Source organism: Camarhynchus parvulus, chromosome 5, assembly GCF_901933205.1.
Source record: "Camarhynchus parvulus chromosome 5, STF_HiC, whole genome shotgun sequence".
In the NCBI taxonomy this organism is placed as follows: domain Eukaryota; kingdom Metazoa; phylum Chordata; class Aves; order Passeriformes; family Thraupidae; genus Camarhynchus; species Camarhynchus parvulus.
The window spans coordinates 2,635,543-2,649,576 of NC_044575.1; the positions used below are offsets into that span (position 1 = coordinate 2,635,543).

The following is a 14,034-nucleotide window of genomic DNA, read 5'->3' on the forward strand; positions in this document are numbered from 1 at the left end:
CTGTTGCAATGTCTGTTAAGAAAAATTCCTTTTTCATTCTAGTTTGGCATCATTGCGTAAAAAAATGTTATTGTAGTGAACACTGCAGCGTTGCTATACGTGTGTTAGTTTCCTGTAACAATAATGAAATCAATACAAGACGTGAGATGCATCTTTTTTGTATTATACTCTGGTGAGCAGTTTGCATTATATATATTATATATTATAGTTTACTATAGTTTGTATTATTTTGATGAAGAGAGGAATAGGAGTATGGATGCTATCGCAAAAATTCGATGAGGTAGACAGAAGATTTTACATTGTTTCCCACCAAAGAGATGGTAGCAAAGAGGGACATTATTCATGTGGCATTGCCAGCTATAAAAGTTGAGAAGAATGTGTTTCAGCCTGCTGGAAATACAGAGTATGAGGTGTGCAGGAGTCCATTCTGAGAAGCTTTGAAATTCAGTTCTGCTTACTTTTGCCTGCTTCCCTTCAAATTCTTTTAATGTAGTTTGTGATAAGGAGTAAATGCTTAGCTCTGCAGAACTTTCTGCCAAAGTCATTCCTCTTTCTAGTAGTCTGTTTCCAGCTAGTAGCTATTGGCAGTTTTTTCTGGAAACTACAGCTCAAATATTTGTGCAGATAAGTTATGGCACAAAAATCTTTTAGGCGTTAATTTGTTTGACTTGAAAGTGTAAATTATGGAATTAGATCATAAACACATTTTAAAAAACAGTAAAATGTTTTAAATTTGTCCTCTGTGTTTGCTCACAAAATACACGCAAGACTGCTGTTTGCCTAAAGCTTGTGTATGTGTTTTTCTCCCTGCCAGGAATTCCTACAAGCCACAGCAAACCCACCAGTTTCTCCCTGAGGGTGGACAATGCAGTCCCACTGGTGACCCAAGCCCACGCAATTCAGCCACTACAGATTCGAGCAGGAATCCTTTCTCAGGTTGGCCTACTTTAAAGCAAAGCTCTTACTTATTGAATTAGTGAATGTTTTGAGCTGGTCTGTGCTGAAGTCCAAGCAGCAAGTGTGGTTTCAGTGAGTTGCCTGTGCCATAAAAGCTCTGTGCTCCCCAGCAGGCGTGGTCCAACCAGACGCAGCAGATCCTGGTTCCTGCGTGGCAGCAGGTAGCACCAGTGGCAGCTCCACCAACATCTCTGCCCTCTGATCCTGTGGCTGGCCCACAGAGGCTTGGAGAATGGGGGTGAGTCCTGCTTTTGGGCCACACCTCAGGGGCTGGGATTTAACAAGGAATGGGGGTGCTGGTGAGAAAGACCTGCAGTATAAACCTGCCTTTCCTTTTCCTCAGGAAGATGATTACCCAGGGCACCCACTACAGCTCAATGATACCACAGCCTCTCTTAACACATCAGATAACCTTGTCTGCCCCTCAGCCAATCAGTGTGGGCATTGCACACGTTATCTGGCCTCAGCCTGCAGCTACCAAGAGGAACAAACTGTGCCAGAACAGGTCAGTAGAATATTTCTAGGACAGAACATTCAAAGACAGTGTATCGTCACCCAGGGGCTGTGTACAAATCGCAAACAGGACAGGACTGCTGGGAGCGTGCCTTGAGCTGGTTTATTTTCCAGCATCATCCTCATTGCATGGTTATGACAATGGGAAGATGCCATCGGCTCACATCCCAGGCAGCAGACCAAGAACTTAGTTACAATTCACTTTATAAGTTTTTTAGCCAATCACACAAAGCAAAAGCACATTGACAGTAGTTCCATCCAACCACTGTAAGCACAGGTACAATGCTTGCTTATTTAGAATACAATACCTGCTTGTGAGCCTTAAAACACAATGCACAGAGCTCCATTATTAAGTTTGGAACTTCCTAATATCTGGCTAGATAAACTTTTCTGCAGTTTAGGAGGTTATTCTAGACCACCATTAATACACAAACCATTGTTCTATTTGTCCTTACTTTTCTACTCCTTACATAATTTTTCTGCTGACCAATCTCATGGCAGCTGCTTAGCTCCAATCACAGTTCTGCTGTCTCTGAGGCCTGCCTTTTGCAGCTTTCCCAAAACCCTCTGACTTTATGGATTCCCACACCTGTTATTGCTGTTTTGTGGGCAAGGGAACAACTTATAGAAGTGATTTCTTTGTTGGACACAATTCCTCTTAGTCTTTTGGGAAAATGTGTCCTTTCTCTTTAAGTTATTTTGGTGGTAGACTAGATGGAACAATACTTGCAATGCTATTTAGTTTTAGTTATTTTTGATTAGCACGTGCCTATCATGGTAGAATGTTGTCTTTGCAGGCTTTGGGAAGGTGTAAGAATGTCCTGAGGTAGCTCTAATGAGATATTCCTAAGTTTACATGAAGGAGAATACATCAGGTTTAGACAACTAAAAATAAAGAGAGGCTGTGTAACAGGGCTGCTGTGTGCCTTGTAGTCGCCTTTCACTGATAGCCAAAAATACTTCAGCTGCTTGCTGAAGAAAATATGCCCCAGTGCCATGCAAAGTGATGGCAAAGGTGTGGGATGCTCCATGAGGGGGAAAGTGTGTGGGTTATGTGGGCAGTGTCAGCAGTCCTGTATTAAGCAAGGGGCTCATCAGGAGGCTACCAGCTTTTGTTTTCAAGGAGAATCCTTGCAGGAAATCCAGCTGGATTTTGTTTGCTTGTTTTTCACCCACATGGGATTTTCATTTGTTTTTACCTTCATAAGATCATGGGATTTTCAGTATACTGTATTCAGTGTTGATGTCTTTGATATTACATACTTGGTATCTTTTTTGTCTGAAACCTTCCATGCCAAGTATTTTTGCTTGTGTTTACTGTTCTGTGTTTTTTCTAAATTGGTGGTTTAGCCTACATTGCCTGCTTTTTTTAAAAATTGGTGACTTAGCCCGCATTGCCTGCTTTGGTTTTCTTGAAAACAGCACAGTTTTCACAGGCTGAGATTGACTAAATGCCAAATTGTTTTTGTTTCCTCCTCAGGAGCAACATGCTACAAAACACCAATATCCAAAATTCAGCCTTTATCTCTCCAAAGATCCTCAACCTGAAGGCTGTCAAGAGGATAAGTTGTATAGAAGCACAGGACAATCTGAACTCGGAGGGGCAGGAGGCCTCTCTCAGGCTGGCCCCTGAGCCCCCTGTCCCCAGCAGCCCCCGCCAGGCGCTGTTCCTGGGCGGCTCCCCCAGCCCCGTCAGCGTCATCACCATCAGCAGCGACACCGACGAGGACGACGTGGCACGGACGCACTCGCTGAGGGAGTGAGCATCTGCCTTGGGTTTTCTTAGGCTTGACTTAGATACAGCTGTCCCAGCCATGTAGCTTTTCTGTTTTTCACATTCTGTGCTGCTTTAGTGGGTGGCTCTGGGCTTCACATTCAGGGATGGTGAGCTCTGTGCACAGAGCAGGGAGACAAAACAATTCCTGCTCCAGCTGGGCACCAAGGACAAATGATCCAAATCTCAGCCCCAGAGCACAAACACCGTGGGCTGCAGAGAGAAAAACAAGCAGGGTGGGACTGCAGGGGCTAAAGCTGGAATGGGACAATGAACTGCAAGGTGCAAATGGAGCAGAACTGATCCCAGGGAGAGACCCCGGGAGCGCTCGTGCATTTTGGGGCCATTTTGGTTCCTCTTGGGTGCAGCCCTGGCTGGGCTCTGGTGCTGCCCAAGGTGGATCCATGGAGGAGATGCTTGGAATCAATCCCTGCTTTATTCTGTAACTCTGTCCAGACTCTGCTCTAGGGGAGCCTTCTCAAAGCATCATTAGCACTGATGCCTTCGGGTTGAGATATCATATTTTAGATTTTCATGAAATCTAAACCTGAAGGCATCAGTGCTAATGATGCTTTGTATTGCTTTAGTATGTAATTCTGAACTTCAGATTTTGTACTGCTTTAGTATGCAACTCTGAACTTCATATAAAGTGTTAGCAAGTTCCCTTCACAGTCGAGTTGGACAGAACAATCCTTTTCCAGCCCAAGGACACCACTGCAGCTTCAGGCTCAAAACGTGTAAAACAGCAGCAAATTGAGGAGAGCAAACTGGGAGGATGGGACTTCATAACCTGAAGCTGTAATTGGACAATTAAGCCCAATATGTAAATGGACCAAAACTTATAAATAGTGTGAAAATCTGTGACTTGGAGTTCATCTTGGGTGCAGCCCTGGCCAGGCTCTTGTACTGCCCAAGGTGGATCCCTTGAAGGCCGTTTAATAAATCTCTGCTTTATTCTTTAATTCTGTCTAGCCTCTGTCCCAGGTAGACTCTCTAGGCATCAGCACAGCAAATGAATCTGAGTTAAAAAAGGACAAACATTTTGCTCCTGATCAAGTTGCAGCAGAAAGTTAACTCTGTAGCACTCTCTTACTGAAAGGGAACAGCTCTGTCAAAAATCTGCCACATTAATCTGTGTGTGTTATGCCTTTTCAAACCATAGTTTTTTTAGGGCTTTTTTCATAATGCCATGCCTTATTTATTTGTTGAAGAACAATATTCTTGCTGTATATGCTTCATGTTACCATTCTAGCAGTAGCACCCAGTAGATACTATTACACACCTGTGGGTAGAAAATACTTCTCTAACAGTGTGAAAAGGTGAACCTTTGGGTGCAAAAGCAGGTGCTGGGTATTGCCCTCCAGTGGAGTTTTCTTTCACAGAGCCATCACAGAAGCGTGCAAGGCTTAAAAATTTAATGTTTGTTTGACTTCATCCTTACTTGTAATAATTCTGGGCTGGAGGAACATGTATTTTAAATCTGAGCTTTGTCAAAAGTTTCAAGGCTCTGAACTGCTGTAGTAGAACATTTTAATCTACTTGTTTTAGTATTGATTCAGTAAAAAAAATTATCCATTTATTAGATTTCAAAAAAGAACACTGTAAAGGTTTAAAACCTGGTTTGGGTGTAAATTGGATGTTAGTTTACATTTTAGGGGTCTTTTGTAATGATGGGCCCTTTTTTATTGCACAGTTTTACCTAGGTGGGTGGTGAATGTGTGTTTGCTGACTGTGTTTCTGTGTGCAGGTGTAAGGGGAGCCTGGAGTGTGAAGCCTGCCAGAACACCCTGAACATGGACCGTGTGTGCTCCCTGAGCAGCCCCGACAGCACGCTCAGCACCAGCTCCTCGGAGCACTCCAGCCCCTCTCCTTGCAAGAGATCCAACAGGTGAAAACTCAGCCTCCTTGCACCAAAAAGAAAGATCTTGGTATACAGCAGGCCCAGTTGATACTAAAAAATGCTCAGGTTTTGTTATGTCAGCTGGTGAGGGTAAATGATCTGTTTAAAAATTGATCTGCTGGCCTGCAGTTGCACAGCACAGACTGCTCTCTTCTTGTTCCTAACAGATCTGTCTTGCTGCAGTGGAAGCTTTCAGAATACTGAATGGGTGGTGCTCACACAGAAAATACAAACATGTTGCATGCAGCTTCCTTTGGAATAAAAATCCTCTAGAGCTGCAGGATTAAATAAGCCTAAGTAGTATGTGACAGATTTGGTCACCATGTATTTTTTAATTTTAGCAGTCTCTGATTTTTCCATTGTGTATCTTGTAATTTTTAATGAAACTGATGCCTTTTTTCTTCTACTAAAAGTAAGGCTCACTTAGGTGAACAGGGTTGCTGTGAAGAACTTTTAAATGTTTTTATCTTCACTGCCTCATGTCTAGCTTGAGCCTTCAGCAGTTTCATGGTGCAAAATGAATTCTAATTAAGGTCCTAACAGAAAAGGTTTGTTTAGAATAATTAAAGATTCTATCAGAGCATGTATTGATGAGGAGGTGGAACTTGGAGTCTGCATCAGGCAATCTTACTGGTTGGTAGTGAACACTGTCAGTCTTTTTGATATTCTTTAATATCAAAACATTCAAAAATTCAGGTAAGTTTTTATAAAGACCTACTTGATTTTAGGGTATTTTCTTTGAATTGTAAGGAGCTGAGCTGTAATTTACTTCCCCTTGCTAATTCAACTTTGTCAATAGCAGAGGAGTGTGTTGGATTCTGCTTTCAGTAGCATGCTACTAAGTCATATAATTAGCAACCCTAATCAAAAGTTAATGATATAGAAGTACAATTAATTGCTCAGTAGTTGTCACATTATCACTGTTTGTTACTTGAAAAAACTACTCAGAATTACCTGATTCTGTTGGTTAAATCTTCAGACTTTCGTGCTGGCCCTCATAGTGTCAAAGAACTTTTCACAAAAAGTTAATTTTCACAAGTGGTTTTATTTGTGATGTCCACAAGTGGTTTTATTTGTGATGTCCTGTTTTAAAGAACATTCAATAAGGACATGTTGCATGAGCTGTAAAATCACTGAAGGACTTGTCCATGCATTTAGGCATTAGTGACTTCACTGCTGTTTCTTGTATGCTTAAAGTTAATCATGTATTCCATCAATTTTTAATATAAAGGAGTTACCTCTTTTCTTTGAGCCTTGCAATATATGGGTAGGATGAGTTTGAATATATGTGCCTGTGTAATTACAATGCATCATTTTTATCCACCTTTGAGCGATTTCACTTTAAATTGTAGTTATTTCACTAGAAATTTAATGTGTTAATTTAAGAAAATGTATCTCTATCATGAAAATCTCTCTGCTTCATTGCAATACTTTTATTTTTTGACAGTATGTCAGATGATGAACAGGAGAGTGGATGTGATACAGTGGATGGCTCCCCAAGCTCTGACTCCTCAGGACATGACAGCCCCTTTGTGGAAAATGGCTTTGTAGACAATAACAATAAAAACAAGGAAGCAAGAGCCTCAGTTAACCCTGAAACCAAATCAACTGTTTGCACAGTAGTGGTACCACCCATGAGACTTGAAAACAGGTTACATCTTGAGGAACAGATGGTGAATACAGGTAAGTTAGTTCAGGTGTTTTTCTATGTCATGGACATATTTTCTGAAAAATCCTTTTGCTAGGTTTTTTCTCCTGAGAAGCTGAGAGGCCTCAGAAGCAAAATGTAAACAATGGTTATCTGCTGCTGTGGAATGCAACAGGTGGATCTGTGATTGGTCCATGTGGTTGTTTTTAATTAATGGCCAATCACAGTCTGGCTGTCTCGGACACTCTGGTCAGTCACAAGATTTTATTATCATTCCACTCCTTTCTATTCCTTGCAAGCCTTCTGATGAAATCTTTCTTCTATTCTTTTAGTATAGTTTTAATATATAATTTTCTTTTAATTTAATATATATCATAAAATAATAAATCAGCCTTCTGAAACATGGAGTCAAGATTCTCATCTCTTAATGGGATTCTTGTTCATCATGGGACCCCTGAGAACACCACCACATTTCTATGCCAGTAGATAAGAAGTTTCAGTATTTTTTCAATATATTTATTCAATATATATATATGAAGATTTTGATCTACTCACTGCTAATCTGTAGTAACTACTCCTAAAAAGTGCTAGGGTTTGACTTTAATTGGTATATTGTATTATTATTTCTCCCTGCATGCTTAAACAAATGAAGCCTTGTCTAACTTTTGCCAGAAGAGAATAGTGACAACAAAAGCATAACACTGTTTATTTCTTCCCTGGAAGATGCTCCGTGCCAGCCGCTGAGGAAGGGTCGGTCTGTCCTGGGGAGAATAAACCAGTCTTGTGTGGTGGGGAGCCGTCAGCAGAAACTGACATCAGCATTCCATCAGCACCATGGGAACTTCAGTCAGGTATGTGCACTCACACCCAGCGAGCCCCAGACACTCAAGATGTTGAGTTCCAAACTGAACACTCACAGTTTCAGTTGCTGTCTGTGGCAGCTGCAGGTTTTCAGCAGCTTGATTAAAGAAGTGTTCAAATCCTGAAAAGTGGATTTCAACTTACTGGCAAGTCATAAGTATTTTTCATTTTGGGTAATTTTCTTAACACAGCTGACACTATTTTAAAAAAATAACAGAAAAGCCACACTGGGAAAATTGTCAATAGTTGCACTATATGAAAACACCAGACAAAAAGAAAAATATGTTAGCATTTATTACTCCTACATCCAAATGCAAAAATACTCCTAGTGTGCAGTTAAAATCTGCAGCTGTATGTCAGTGTTGTTCTGTCAGTAGTGTGCATGAAAATCTTTTAGTTTGAGTATCCAGAGGTGAGATAGAGCTCAGCAAACTCAACTATTTCTTACCTTTGCTGCCAGGTAGTGAAGCTGGAGGGGAGATGAGACTGTGATTGTAGTTCCATGAGTTGTTAGAAGATATACCTAAAGCTAATTTAAAAGTTACTTTTATCATTGCCCAACAACACAGCAAATGTCTGCTGTGGCTGAGGACTGAAGTTGACATCAAGCTTAAGCCCTTTTTAATTAATTATCTTGAAGCTGTAGCTGCATTGAGCTTTTGGTTAGATAGCTGGAGGTGCGTTAATGTTAGAGCAGTACCTGTTTGTGTAAGTCTTGCAGAGAAACTGTGAATATTGTCAGTTAAATGCTAAATGAAAGCATGCTATATGTAGATAAGAGGATTTAGCAATAATGAGTTGAATAGTTTAGATTGAAAGAAACATTTGGGTGGGTGACACAGTCTCCCCTTCTGCATGATTATGCAAAAGGATTGGTTTAATTAATTCTAAGCAAACCTTAATATGATCAGCATGGTATTAATTTTTAATCTCTTCAGTGTCTGCAGCTCCTCAGCCTCTTGGCAGAAAGTGTAGAACGTTATTTTCATTACAAAAATTTATGCTGATCCTTCCTTCTTTGGTAGATGCCCTGTGTAGTTTGAAGTCTGCATCATTTAATGGGAGTAATTGATTTTTAGTCTTTTCTCTTTATAACTGTTAATGATTGCCACATCTTCCTGTGATCATAGACCTAGACTTCTGTTTGCCTAGTTGTCTCAGATATTTTTCAATCCGTTTATTATTTTTCCTGCTCTCCTCTAAAATTTCTCTCCTATTTGTCCTCTTTGTGCCTCATTATGGTGCCCAAACTGAATGCAGCACTTCCAATTGATGCCAAGCCAGTGCTGAGTAGAGTGGAATAAGCACCTTGCTCATGTGATACATGGTATTTCTGTTAAAACAGCCCAGCATGGCATTTTATCCTTTTTTTTTTCCCTTTGCAAGAGCATTGAAATAACTTGTGTTCCGTTTTCCATCTCTTATTGTCTGTGCTGCTGCCTAAATAGCTAATGTATCTTTTTTTTGTTCTGTCGAAGCATTTATAATCCCCGTCTCTATATTCCTCCCGATTTTAAGTTGACTAGTTTTAGTGCATTCTCCTCCATTTTTCCCCTCTCTGTGCTCCGTGGATCTCTAAGGAAGTGTGTTTTTCTCTCTGTGTGTGTGTGTGGCCAGGTCCAGCACTTCTCCTCGGGGCCGCAGGAGTGGAGCAACGGCAACTTCGCCCCGCGCCGCCCGCAGCAGCAGCAGCAGCAGCAGCAGCCTTTCCTGGTGGGCACCGTGGCCAGCCACGCCTTCTCCCTGCCCCAGGGCAGCCCCAGCCACCTGCCAGGCAGCTCCCACCTGGGCGGGCAGCCCACCTTGCTGCCCTACGCCTCTCCAGCGCCCGTGGCGCACCTGCTGGCCTCGCCCTGCGCCTCGCGCGCGCTGCTGCAGCACCCGCCCTACGGGCTGAGCCATCCCGGCAATGGCATCGTGCACCAGGTGCCCGTGGGCATCAACCCCCGCCTGCTGCCCTCCCCCAGCCTGCAGCAGACTCAGTACAAAGCCCTCTTCCCACCCCACTCCTACGTGGCCGCCTCGCCCGCTGCCTACGCCGCCTTCCCGCTGAGCCCCAGCAAGCTCGGCCAGTACCCCTTCATGTGAGAGCTCACCCCGTGCTCGGGAGGTGGCATGGGGCTCTGGCTGGAGGAGGAGAAACATGGTGTTTGTTACGTATTTAGCCATGGCACAACAGGAAAATTATTTTTTTGAATCATGTAGACTTGGGTGCAATTTAAACAACTCTGAGCTTTAAAAAAAACAAAAAAAACAAAAAAACACAAACTCACTTTTAATGTGTTTTGCACATTTGGTATAACTTGTCTTTGGTCATGTTATCTTCTTATATAGTAACTTTAGACAGGTGACTTATGGGAGCAGAAATCTGGTTTTGCTCCTGCTATTTTTTATAAAATTGCCTTCTAACTAGTGCAAGACACGTCTACATTTGGGAAGCCATTCAGTGTACAGAACTAGAGCAACAGATGCACATGTGTCAGCAGTACAGGTGTAGAAGTAAACTCGTTTGTGTTGCGTATCTTGGTGTTTAAATGTTGAGTCACTTATCTAAAAGTTGAGCTGTTGTTCTTCACATTGCATGTGTCTTTTGCATGGGCAAAGGAGAGGCCTGAACATTGCTCTTAAATGTTGTTGTCCTAATAATCTCAGCTGCATTGTAAACTGTTCCCACACATAGTGCCTTAAATATTTGAGGTTGTTAATGTTATTACTTATATATAAATGTTGAGGACTGCAGCACTTAAAAATTCAGATCTGCTGATTTTTTGATAGCGTAATGCTCATTTTGGGTTTTGTGTGGTATTATTTTAGTATTGGGTGTATTTTCCTGATTGAGAAGGCAGCATGTTTTGCTGTAGCTGAATTTTGCTGTCTTTTTTTTCCCCCCCAGAATAATCTAGCTTCAAGACGGGACTTTAGTAGTGCTTAAGGAAAGTTGATTCAGTAGCTATTGAGTAGAAACATGCAAGCCAGTATTTCATACTGGTAAATGGAACTGCAATACGACCTAAGTAGTTTATTTTAAAAGTGTTTGTCTAATTGGATATGATAAAATGTTTAGAGGTGAGGTAGGCATGACTGACTAGCTAATGAAAGGAGAAGCCAAGTGCTCGTTGATCCATGATGTGGTTTCATCTTAGCTTGAGCAAACCATGCAGTATTTAATAACTAGTAGCAGAATATTTACTGTTGAAGCTTGAAAAAGATGTGAGTTCTTTGTGTGCAATCTTTCATTTATGCATGGGAGAGATTTTAGTCTTTTTACATGAATAGTATTTGTTTTAGCCTGTTGTGGGTGTTTGCTTATTTAATACATTCCGTCAGGGACGTAAATTACATGCTTTTTGCATTATTATTATTATTTTTTTTCTCTCCTTAGGAAGTGTGTCTTTCCGTTTTTTGTTTTGTTCAAATGAAGTTGCTTTTGCAGCACCAAAGACTTAATCATCCATTTCCTATAAAAGGTAGCTACTTTTTCATAGACCTCAAGTATACTGTAGTGTAGAGATGGGATTTATGGAAGGTATTAAGCTGAGGCTGTGTTTTAGCTTATGGGCAAGTAATAAATTGTATCATTTATCTTGAATGTATCATAGATAAGCTGCTATATACTGATTGCCACTTCAGATAGCTGTGAAATTAGGTGATTAACTAGTTCTTTCTTAGCCTTCTAATTTCTGTACAAGTCTAATTACATGAAATAGAAGCTGGGGTTTGGGTTTGGTTTATTTTAATTTTTTTTAATTTTTATTTTGTTTTCATGTTTGAAGTGTCGTAACTACTATACTGTAAATGATGGAAGATGATTGCATATGTTTTTCTGGGGTGTGTTATTTGCATCAGTATTTTATCTCCATTAACTTTGAGCTCATCACTGCATATAAGTGGATGTATTAATGTAACTTAATTTTTTTATGTTTTCATATTGGCATTGTGTAGACACTTAAGAAGCTGCATCTTGCAGGCTTGACTTAACTTTTTTTAAAACAAAATCTGGAATACAATCCTTGCAATGTTGACTGGAATAAGAGTGCAAAGCATTTGAGTTTAACTCTGTCAATAAGCTAATAACTGGTAATCTTTTTCTTTACTCCACTAACACAAGCAGTGTTTTATTTAATGAATGTCTGAATGAAATAAATGTGCCTACATTTGATTTATTTTTTAAATAATAACTAAAATACAACAGTATTAGAACAAAAAAAAAAAGAGAAAATACCAGCAGTACATTTTTAATCACTCTGAAAATTAAGAAACGTAATTTTTCCCAAAACTTTCAATGTTTTTAGTAATCAACTCTATGCATTTTGTACAAGTGTGTGTGTATATAAAGTATACATTAGCAACTAGGAGTATCCTGATGAATTTGAAATCTTACCAACACGTATGTAAAGCCTAAACTTGGGGAGTCAAATTGGATGTCCACCTTTACCACTTCAAACTTGTGCTGTTTTTCTGTTTACTCCCTTTTTTTGGTGCTCACTCCATTGCAGGCAATGGACACACCAAGAACCACCAATGCAAGCAGAGCACATTGATTTTTGTATCCTGGTAACAAAAAAAGCCCCAAACAAACAATAAAAAAAAATAAACAACCTGCTTTTTCTTTCTTTTTTTTTTTTTTCCTGGGGCCATGGGGATCATCATGGATCTGATGTATTTTCTGTACTTTCTTTTTACTGTGCTTAAGGTTTGGAGCTGACGTGCTTGTTAAATTGACACAGTTCTCTGTGTATCACCACCAGTGTCCTGCCCTGTGCAGGGAAGGGTTGCTGGAAATGCTCCCCCAAATTAGATCTGCTGCTCTTTCTTTGTATTGTAATCTTAGAATTGTCTGCATTTCAAAGAATGAAAGATTTGGGATCCTGTCACAGCTTAAATTCAACACCCCAGGTGACTTTCCTCCCTCCTCCTGCAATGTACTCTGAGAGAACAGACTCTTGTCACTGCAAGTGTCTGGGGCCCATCTGCAGAAAAAAAATAAAAGCTTTCAGGGTGAGGGCCTTTTCTGTGAAAAAAGTCATCCTCTGAGAAGCATTTTTACACAATACCGTTTTAATGCCTTTTTTAAATAAAACACTGCATGACTATGGAATTGCATATCTGCATATTACTTTAATTTGCAAGGTTTTATATGATTAATTTCTTGTGTTCAGTTTTTAACTTCAGGGTGTTTTATTGGTCAAATATGCTACTGTATTAACTCCTCCTTTTTTTTTTTTTGTTTTGTTTTGATTTTTAAATTTTCTGTTTTTACTGCTAATTAACGTGGTTTGTGTTAAGTAAAAGTTAAATCACACTGCAAGCTGTAGGAAGACTTGTTCTAGAAACACCCAGTGATAGAGACTTGATTAATGAGGTTGAACTGTTACTGTTTAACAATTTGTAGACTTGTGGCTTTTTTTTTTTTTTTTGCTTTGGATTTCTCTGCTACACTAGTTGGCCATGTAGCAATTGCACTGTGCAATATTACAATATGAGGACTGGGAAAATTTTTTATGGATGTAATGTCTCTTACAGTTTGCGATAGTATTTCTTTCTAGTTCTCAGTGATTTAAATGTGACCAAGCCTTCTGTACTTTGTCACAAAAAGCGGGTTTTCCAGGTGACTATTTTGGTGAGTGTCAAAATAAGAATTTATGGTGTATTACTGTCAAGATTCACTTTGAATTAAAATATATATTGCAGCAGATGACTTCTGGTGACTTTTATTTTGTTGCTGTTACATGAAGGCAAATGATGAAAATTCACAGAGAGGGCTCTGAAATTCTGACGTGATCATTCAACTGAGCTTCTTTTTGAAATTTTAAATTTTATTGGCTTGCTTCAGAGGGTCTTGAGAAGCCGTCTTCAGTGCAGCCACACCTCGAAGGCTCTTTGTTCTGGATGTCCCACTTTTACAGCCTCAGAGGAAGGTGATCTGGCCCAGATAGCAGCAGCCACCTCGCTGCTGCTGAGCTTTGTGCCAAGCTGGTGGCAGCTGCTGCTGGGCCAGCAGGAAGGTGCTCCTGCTGCCACAGATGGCCCCGCATGGGCAGTGCCTCCACATGGACACCTGCTATGGACCAGACATCCGTGGAAGGCACGTTTGGCCGTGCTGTTGTCCACCAAATGTGCTCACTGTGCCCTGGGGCTGCAGTGCTTGCTAAACCTGGTGGTTGGGTGGGGGTTTCTGTGCCTAGCACTGCGTTTCAGGGTCAGAAATGAAATGTAAAAGGCTGAAATGACAGTGCAGTGTATTTTTGATGCCAGAATAGTTCAGAATTGACAGCTTTAAAGTGCTAAATGTAAGGATCAGATGAGATCCTAGTAAGATCTGATGAGGATCAGACCCTGCTGATGTGGATCTGTCACTGTGCTTCAGTGCAGTTGGTCACA

The 14,034-nt window shown here is 40.6% G+C and overlaps 1 protein-coding gene across 3 annotated transcripts in view; it reads left to right on the forward strand.

The window, feature by feature from the left end:
- Positions 1–13,346, forward strand: part of HIPK3 (homeodomain interacting protein kinase 3) — a 70,474-nt gene extending 57,128 nt beyond the window's left edge. For 2 of the 3 annotated variants that reach the window (XM_030948783.1, XM_030948784.1), the window contains 8 exons: positions 815–936; positions 1,068–1,195; positions 1,301–1,462; positions 2,951–3,229; positions 4,992–5,132; positions 6,592–6,827; positions 7,516–7,643; positions 9,271–13,346. In XM_030948783.1, the coding sequence (XP_030804643.1) occupies positions 815–936; positions 1,068–1,195; positions 1,301–1,462; positions 2,951–3,229; positions 4,992–5,132; positions 6,592–6,827; positions 7,516–7,643; positions 9,271–9,741 (1,667 nt within the window). In that variant the 3' untranslated portion in view covers positions 9,742–13,346. The remainder of the gene's footprint in view (positions 1–814; positions 937–1,067; positions 1,196–1,300; positions 1,463–2,950; positions 3,230–4,991; positions 5,133–6,591; positions 6,828–7,515; positions 7,644–9,270) is intronic. The other variant, XM_030948785.1, reaches the window with a different exon arrangement.
- The last annotated feature ends 688 nt before the right edge of the window (positions 13,347–14,034 follow it).